This window comes from Sinocyclocheilus anshuiensis, unplaced genomic scaffold (genome assembly GCF_001515605.1).
Source record: "Sinocyclocheilus anshuiensis isolate Anshui unplaced genomic scaffold, SAMN03320099.WGS_v1.1 scaffold150, whole genome shotgun sequence".
NCBI lineage: Eukaryota > Metazoa > Chordata > Actinopteri > Cypriniformes > Cyprinidae > Sinocyclocheilus > Sinocyclocheilus anshuiensis.
Window position 1 is genome coordinate 111,603 of NW_015546025.1, and position 9,047 is coordinate 120,649.

General features: G+C 36.6%; 1 protein-coding gene across 1 annotated transcript in view; it reads right to left on the reverse strand.

Annotated features, from left to right (window-relative positions):
* eepd1 (endonuclease/exonuclease/phosphatase family domain containing 1) overlaps positions 1–9,047 on the reverse strand; it is a 38,317-nt gene that overhangs the window by 23,161 nt on the left and 6,109 nt on the right. Inside the window, exon 2 of the mRNA XM_016499711.1 lies at positions 1,228–1,279. Coding sequence (XP_016355197.1) covers positions 1,228–1,279 — 52 coding nt within the window. The remainder of the gene's footprint in view (positions 1–1,227; positions 1,280–9,047) is intronic.

Sequence of the window (9,047 nt, forward strand, 5' to 3'; positions counted from 1 at the left end):
TTTTTTACTATTTTTTACCAGATGGTGCCATTTTTTCAGGTTTGACCTATAAAGAAAATACTCGCTTTATTTCTGTTTTCTGCATATTATAGAGCCAATTGGATAAATAATGCAGCTATAATTGTGTGGGTGTGTTGGTATGGATGTCAGAGTGTGGTTTGTATGTGTGTCATAAAAAAAAAAAACATGCATGTGTGTTCTTGTAATATTTGAGAGAGAGAAACTCTACTGCAAATCACAAATCCAACCACTGCGTGCACCAGCAGAGTTTTGCTGGTATCTAATGGGGAAAATTTGGTACTGCGCCCAAACAAAATCTTACTGAAAGCTCATTTTTTGAGATATCAACCTCTAATTTGGAAGACAACTTCTTTAAATTCATAGCTTTGAATTTCCAACATCGTTCATAAATAATTTTCATAAACCTAAACATCTAGAACTTTTTTTTTTTGGTTTCACTTTTTAAACTTTTTTTACTTCAACAATAATCTGCCATGGGTCTTCTTTAAAATGAGACCAAACTTAACTCTGTGCTCCCAAGCTTCAAATTTTTATGACAGTTTTTTGACATGGACATTTTTGTCCACTATGGACCTATGTGTAACTTTTTTTAATTGACGCACAAGGGTTAATTGCTTGATTCAATTCTGTTTGGTGCATATTTCTTTGCAGAATCAAGGATAATGTAGTTTTTCACCAGGAATTTTGCATGATTATCTAAAGCATCTGTTGAAATGATGTGGGCTTATGGCTTCACCAAACGCATACACCCTCAATTAGCAACCTCACTGATCACAATAAGTCTGCCTTTAACGGTTTATAAGTTATTGCTAAAAATCAGTTCCCCAATGGTGAAAATGAATGGGATTTTTACCTTCGGAAACAGACAGTTGAACATTATTCTGACATTTGGCCTATGTAATTGTCAGTTAGAAAATCTTTAACATCAACCATGACGTTTTCCAAAACATTTGTGCTGCCAAGTTGTACCGAACTGCCAAAATGAACTCCAAAACACTGTTCTTGGCCAGAATTAGTTTGAAATGATGTCACACCGATTCATTCTTCGATTTGAAGTATATTGGGGCTTTTTAACCACTAAATCTTAACAAGGAGGATCAGGTGGTTCTTTATAAAGACACAGTGTACACGTACGGATGAGAAACACCAGGCTAGTGTGTAAAAGTGTGCTGAAGGGAAGAGGTGTGTGTAGAAATCTAACACTACCTTGTCTAGAGCCTCCCGATCGGCCAAGTCTTGAACCGCTAGCAGCTTAATGCTGGAGAGAGAGAGAGAGAGAGAAAAACAAGGCATGTGAGACTCAGTCATAATACCAGTATAAATGTAACTGGATATTCAATCAAATAAATTATCATTAAGAATAGATGGCACGTATTCAAGATGTGGGTCCCACAGATCAACAAGCAATCATCAGCCTGCCAGCACTTTCAGCTCCTGCTGTGCGCGGATCCCTTCAGCATAAATGATATACTACATCTTGCAAACATAATATGAAACTCAAGGTGACGACAGTGGAGGTAATGACAATGCTCTGGAAGCAAAGTTGATGTTTTCAGCCCTAATAACCGTTGAGCTGTTTGTTTTGGAGAGTAATTCTCCTGGTTAGTGCTCAAACAATATGATACAGCAAACAGCAGATGGTTCGGTGAACATTACAGTAATAATTTCTCAAGCAGAAATGTCAAAGCTGTGCTTTTCATTAAATGAGTGTGTAAAGTTAAGATGACGGATGATATGCTGTCTTGAGAATCTGCCACTGAAAACCCCACAGTGTTCGAACCCTAATCTAAATATGATCTCTATGATGTCTATGGCGATTACATCCCTCAGTAGCGCTGTTCTACATCGTGGTCCTCTGGGAGCAATGCTAACAAAATGTTCAAGAAGGTCAGCTCCATTACTGGACACAAAGTCAAGAACTGCCTCTCCTCAGGACTCACCAAATGTCTCTGCTCTGGCATAATGAGAACAACATACCCAGGTTTTGTTTCATGCCATATGGACTACACAGAAGTTTCCAGGACACACTTCGGCCTTTCACCTCACTTTTATTATATTTCCATCTAAATATAAGCCTTTCTGAGAAATTGTTTTGCCCAGGACAGAGTTATTTTATTATTATTATTATAGTATTTACTAATATTTTGAATTTGCTTTTATTTTATTTCCAGTTTTCATTTAAATTTAGCTTAAGTTTTAGTAATTTTATGTGATTTTGTAATTTTTGTCAAGTTTTTGTTTGTACACTCTTAAAAATAAAGGTGCTTCAAAAGGTTCTTCAAGCAATGCCATAGAAGAACCATTTTTGGTTCCACAAAGAAGCATTCAGTCAAAGGTTCTTTAAAGAACCATCTCTTTCTTACCTTTTTGTAATCTGAAGAACCTTATTTCGCCACAAAGAACCTTTTGTGAAACAGAAAGGTTCTTCAGATGTTAAAGGTTCTTTATGGAACCATTTAGACAAAAAGGTTCTTCTATGGCATCGTGAAGCACCTTTATTTTTAAGAGTGTACTTTTTAAAATATTTGTAAAAAGTTTTTAAAAATCTGACAACAGAATAATTAATCTTAATCTTATAAATAATATTAACAACTTTTGATTTTCATAATGTGGATTCAACATTAACCAATATTATACAATTCTTTAGAAGTATTTTTAATTGTTAGTTTGTTAACTAATGTTAACAAATGGAATCTTATTGTAAAGTGTTACCAACAATTCTTTAAATATTCAAATATTTCTCTTTAGCTTTCATTTATTTTATTTCAAATTTATTTCAATTAACAAAAATTATTTTTTAATAGTATTAGTTTTGGTTAACAATATCAACACTGGTTCTGGAGGACTAAGAGCAATGTGTTAATTAAATGTGCTAATTAAAATGTAAGAAAAATGTACAATGATGAAGCAGACAGCATTGCTAAACTACACATTCTGGACACTATGTTGAATGTTGAGACACTATAATGAGCCATTTCTCAATATTTCGAGACACTCTTCATAGAAGTCATTAGAAAGAGCTGCTAAACTCCCTTCCCACCCCAGCATTCACTGTAACTACTCACTCATGAATATTCAAGAGCAGACGGCATGACTGCTCACGGTGGATGACTGGAAATGCCCAGGATTCAGGCATGCTGACACCGTTCCGGTCCACCAACGCCCAAATCACAATATAAATGACATGCTGATAAGTGGCCGAGTGTATAAGACATACACATTCATGTTCTGTACAAAACATACACTGTATATTCCAATGGACATTAATGTTGTGTATAGCTTCATTTTGACCTCTTGTGTGAGGTGAACTGGAGAAAACGTAAGCCATCCTCTCAACAGGGATGTTTATCTACACTGGAGCTTTACAACTTCAACTGGAGCCACAAAGTCGGCGTGAAATAGAAGAGCTCAGAGAGCGACTATAAACACAAATCAATTGTACTGTACTGTCAGGAGGAACAGAACAGTCCTGCAGGTTTCCCAGAGTTCACTGCACACACTGCCACAGCACTTCATTACACAGCACAACACATACAAGTGCAAGATTCACTTTTTCAATGTTAAAATACCTTATTCCTACTACAACTTATGCAGCCTAAAATCTAGCGTAGCGTTAGTTCTGGCAGGTCACGTTAGTCAAGCTCGCATAGTCTTGTGGTGAACACAAGCTCAAGATATTTTATTCCACAACTTAAAATGCATCATTAAAATCCCTTTGACTTGTCTTGAAAAAGGCAGATGATAACACGTGTCTAAATGGGACTCCAGAGGTTGTCTACGATATTAAACATCATCACACTGAACAGATAAACTCATCTGATCGCTAGTCGCTTTCACAGCCTCATTGTGTTTATAATCACACTCCTGCAAACTATTCACAACGTTTCAGGGAAAAAGTTTTTAAATAAAGACTGAAAGAGTTGCCAGAAGCTCAGTGATCTGTCGTGACTGTGGTGTAGTTCGTTTGTAGCCTATGTTTAGCTTTTTACTCTTAGTGTTTGTATTTGTGAAGATTATCATGATGAACAAAATGTGTAAGAAATATAAACTTTTGCTGCAACACTCCAAAAGCCAATGGAAAAATCCTATTGGCTTTTTGTTGAGGGAATCAGGGTGATGTGTTGTCTTACAAAATACATCACGCAGCACTTTATTTCCAGTCAATTTGTGTATTTTTGGCCCATAGTAAAAATAGTTCCAAGTGGAATCAGAGCACAATCATGTTGTGTGTCTCTGATCAACAGTAATGGTGTTTCTGAATGAGTCAATAGCCCCTTTCTCACAGTAATACCAGCAAATTGCCTTAAAATTAGTGGAACAACTTTACCGGGAAATACAAAACTGCACTGTTCACACAGGCAATGATGTTCCGTCTTTTTACCCGTAAAGCACCATTCACACAACAGTTTCAAAATACCAGTAAATTCTGTGACTTCATTGACCAGAAATGACCTCTAAACGGCTGCGCCTCCTGGTGTTGTGTTTGTAAACATGAAGGGGAAATTATGTTTTCATTTTTGTGTCAAACGTTAACATTCATGCAGCTGTTTTTTTGCCCAAAGACATCGTATTAGACGACTTTAGACATTTCTTTGACTTCCGTAAACAGCGTCATCTGCGTCAGAATGTTATGATTGGCTCAGAGTAGACGTCTTACGTCAGCGCGTTCTGAACTCGTACGTGCTCATACCGGTAAACTTGTTCTGCGTTCACAAAGAGAGCATTACCGGTAATTTACTGGTAATGTTACAACTTCTCATACTGGTAAATTGCTGGAACAAATTTACCGGTATTTTTGAAAAGGTCCTGTTCACATGTGATCTCTTAATGGTAATTTACCAGTAAAGACTGTATGTGTGAAAGGGGCTAATGTTTTGAGCGAATCGATTGAGTGAATCATTCAGTGACTCATTCATAAAGACAGTCTCTCACGTTTACCTACTGGGGTAACAATGTAACCTGCAGAAAAAATCATTGAAAAATTAAGATATCAGAACTCTTAGAAGGCTGATAGACTTATGGGTTTAAAAATGTACATCATGATTGCAGCTGTCTATTGTAAAACGGTTTCAGTGCTCTGTTAGTTTGAGTATCTCAACCAGCTCGACACAGCAACACCGGCTCAACCAACGCAGTGAGTTTGGGGCGGGACTACCTGTTTTTAGACCAGTGGGAGACAGGGGGAGGGTTCATTATACCTGATTGAAAACTCTTATACTTGCCATTCTGATGCTGCTAGTGAAGAAATTACACACTTCACTTTATCTCTGATAATAAAACCTTCCTGGTCTGTGGACACAAGTTGAGTTCAGTTCAAAAACAGTAAGAAAGAGAAACAGAAAGATAGAGGAGAGAATCCATCCTTATTTTCCAGCCAAGGCTGAAACTGATTACACAGATCCTGTTTAGAGAACAAACAGTCAGGCAACACCCTGTGTGTGTGTGTGTGTGTGTGTGTGTGTGTGTGTGTGTGTGTGTGTGTGTGTGTTCTTTTCTGGGCGGCGTTATGCAAATCTTCCCACATAGTGACGTAGACATGTGGGGGCGTGTTAGAACGAGCCGTTTTAGGTAGGTGTGGCTGACTCTTAACTTTTATAAAGAATATCTCTTTGGATTTGAGACTTTAGTCTTTGCAACTTTACAGATCTTCTTTATGCACCAAGAGCTTGTAACACTCCAAAGAGAAAGGAAAAAATGAAATTGCATCATATGACCCCTTTAAAACTGGGATCAATAAACTTTAACACTGAAAACCAAGCAGCTGCTCCCTCATAAAATAATAATAATAAAATCCCATAAACATTAATAGACATTAAACAAACACACAGTAAAATTATTATATAAGCACCACAGACAACATTCTCTACAATCATGAACCCTCATGTGAACCTTTTATCAATCTATGTGAATGTCAATTTATAAATATAGCTTGTTCAACAACTCGAAATGTTAAAAAAATGTATCATCATATCATGTATAAAAGGACATTAACAAATACTAATAAATGTTGCGAAGGTGTTGTTCATTGTTGATGTTCATGTACAGAACGTCATGGCTAAGTGTTACCATGGCGATGTTTCCTTCACCTAAAAGAGTCTTCATGTAGTTTTACATGACCATGTGCCACCCGCTCCCTGACCTTTGAATTAAATTAATGCGTTTTGCTTCTGTGCCATCTATGTAAACACCTTCTTTGCATGTGAAATGAGAAACAATTCTTATTGAACATCCAGTTTCCTCCTTATTACTTCACTCTGACTGAAAGGCCTACTGAAGTTGCTGGCCACCAAACAGGCATCATATGCATTCAGAAACCCAATCCAACTTTGGAACAAGATGCAAAAGCATCTTGGCTTAACTGATGCTATTTTTAGACTGAAGAATAGGCCTATTTAAGAAAAATGTCTAAGAATGTGAATTCTCCTGTATTGCAGGTGTCCAATTATATCAACAGAGAAGGTCTCCGTCGCCACAAACATTTGTTAAACAGTTTTTATTATCATACGAAGCGGGACTCATTGATACATTTTTTTTTTTCGGCTTAAAAGTGCTAGTTTACCATTAACTGTGTGTTTTCTGTGGCACCTTGTCTGCATGATGTCACACCGCCTGTTCTCCATTATCTGGGAATAATCTCATCATTAATCTGTTTGGCATTGTGATGTGATTGTGATTATATTGAATGAGAGGTTTGGCAGCATAATTCAATCAAGCTCAACTGTTTTACAAGCAGAAGCACATTGTTCTTTAATCTAGCTGATGTATTTGTTTTTTTGTTTTTTTTTGCAAAAGACGTACTGTAGATGTTTATCACTGAAATACAAATGAAAAGTGGTTTCTATTGTAGATGCATTCATACTTCTGAGCGGTGTTATCATTAACTAAATCTAAAGAGAATCTAAAACGTATAACTAAATTAAAAAAACTGAAGAAAAAAAAAACTGGAAAAATACTGGCAAATAACTCATATAAAATAAGATTAAGTACTAAAATTACTAAAACTAAAAATCAAAATAATGAAAAAAATGACTACTTAAACTAAAAGTAAAATTTAAACTGAAAATACAAAATTAAAGGCTTTTATTAATTATTATTATTTTATAAAATATTAATAAACACTCTAATAGTGCATTAATAATGCTAAAATAACACTGGTTTTGAGCTGGTCTTGGTGGGTCAGTTTGCCATCCAAATCATTCTACACATTCTTTCTTCTGTTTTCTTAAATCCATTATTTACATATATTAACAAATTAGCATATTTTCACATAAGCAAACAACTCTGTTCCTCAAATTTTTGCGTGTTACAGACAGAGTCAAAAGTTAAAGCAACAGCCATGTCCTAATAATATCTCATTAGGGTTGCAAAGGGGTGGAAAAATTTCCAGGAAATTTCCGGAAATTTTCCAAAACTCCCTGGAATATTCCAAAAAAAAATCCTGGAAAGTTTCAAAAATTTCTGGAATATTTCCGAAATTTTCCACCTTTTTGCAACCCTATATCTCATATCCTAATGATATCTCATGTGTACAGTATGCAAGAGCTGCACAACATGCTGTAAAACCAAAAGCCAATCTCAAACCAAACCAAATACTAAACTCGACTTAAAAAAAAATCAAGAAACAACTACTAATTTTTTAACGTCGGCCTATATGTGTGGTATAATCTATTTCAGATAAACCCGCCAATCAGATTTCATTTTCCTGTTGTGCCAGATTTCTTTCATCTGAAAGATTTCAAATCACATTCTTCCAAGGAGTTCCAGCGTCAGCCGAGCAACTTCCATTGAGAAGAATGGCAATGCTAACAGAAGGCTTTCAGTTTCTCCAAGCATTATAAACTATTCTAAAGACTACAAGTACAAAACACAAATTGCAAATAAACGGCTCAGTGCTAATACAGCTGTAGTGACGGTTCAATCAATGAGAGCGTGACTCTTGGACAGACAAGGTCCAACTCTGTCAAAATGTAACTGGTGAGTCTGCAGTTCTTCATGTGTTTGGCAGTTCATTACAGCGCTAAAGGAAAAGGATGGAAAAATGACCTATAGACACACACCAACAAACAGGTCTACACATCCTGTCACATTGTGCCACTTCCAGCACTTGTTTCTATATACTAACTCTGCAATGGGGTGTTGCGTCAGCAGAAAAGTAAAGGTTTCCAGAGGATTGAAAACGATGACTTTGATCCAGCCTCGTCTGTGACCCTGAGGTCAGTCTTGGGAATAAATCAACAGCAACTGCCTCTTTCTCACAGTCTCTCATTTGTGTCAATCAGCCCAAACATGTCAACACCTTAACTGCTGTTGCAAGGAAACCTTTCGAAATCCAATTTTGCAATAAAAATGAAAGCTCTTGCAAAATGACACTCGGCATCCCATGTAGGCCAATATTACTCATGTTTGCGGAGGAATCGCTACAACTGGTGCTCATACTTTGGTTAAAGGGCTCATATGATGCGATTTCATGTTTTCCTTTGTTTTAGGGGTGTTAAAAGCTGTTCGTGCATACAGAAGATCAGTAAAGTCGCAAAGATTAAAGTCTCAAGCCCAAAGAGATATTCTTTATAAAAGTGAATGCTCGTCCACGCCTTCCAACATAGACACTAACGTTACTACAAAGATGTGTTGGATTTGTATTATTAGAGCTTTCCAACTTGCGTTCATGTGCATTTTCTCAGTCGGGAAATAATTTTTCATGTGCGGTGCCAGTGATGATGCTCCTTACGTCCGTTTCGGAAAACCAGAGGACAAATATTTCAATCAATCGCTCAAGCATTTAAAGGGGTCATATGATGGGATTTCAATTTTTCCTTTCTCTTTGGAGTGTTACAAGCTCTTGGTGCATAAAGAAGATCTGTAAAGTTGCAAAGACTAAAGTCTTAAATCCAAAGAGATATTCTTTATAAAAGTTAAGAGTCAGCCACGACTACCTAAAACGCCTAGTCCTAACACGCCCCCACATGTCTACGTCACGATGTGGGAAGATTTGCATAACGCCGCCCAAATGTTCACGCAAAGAAAGA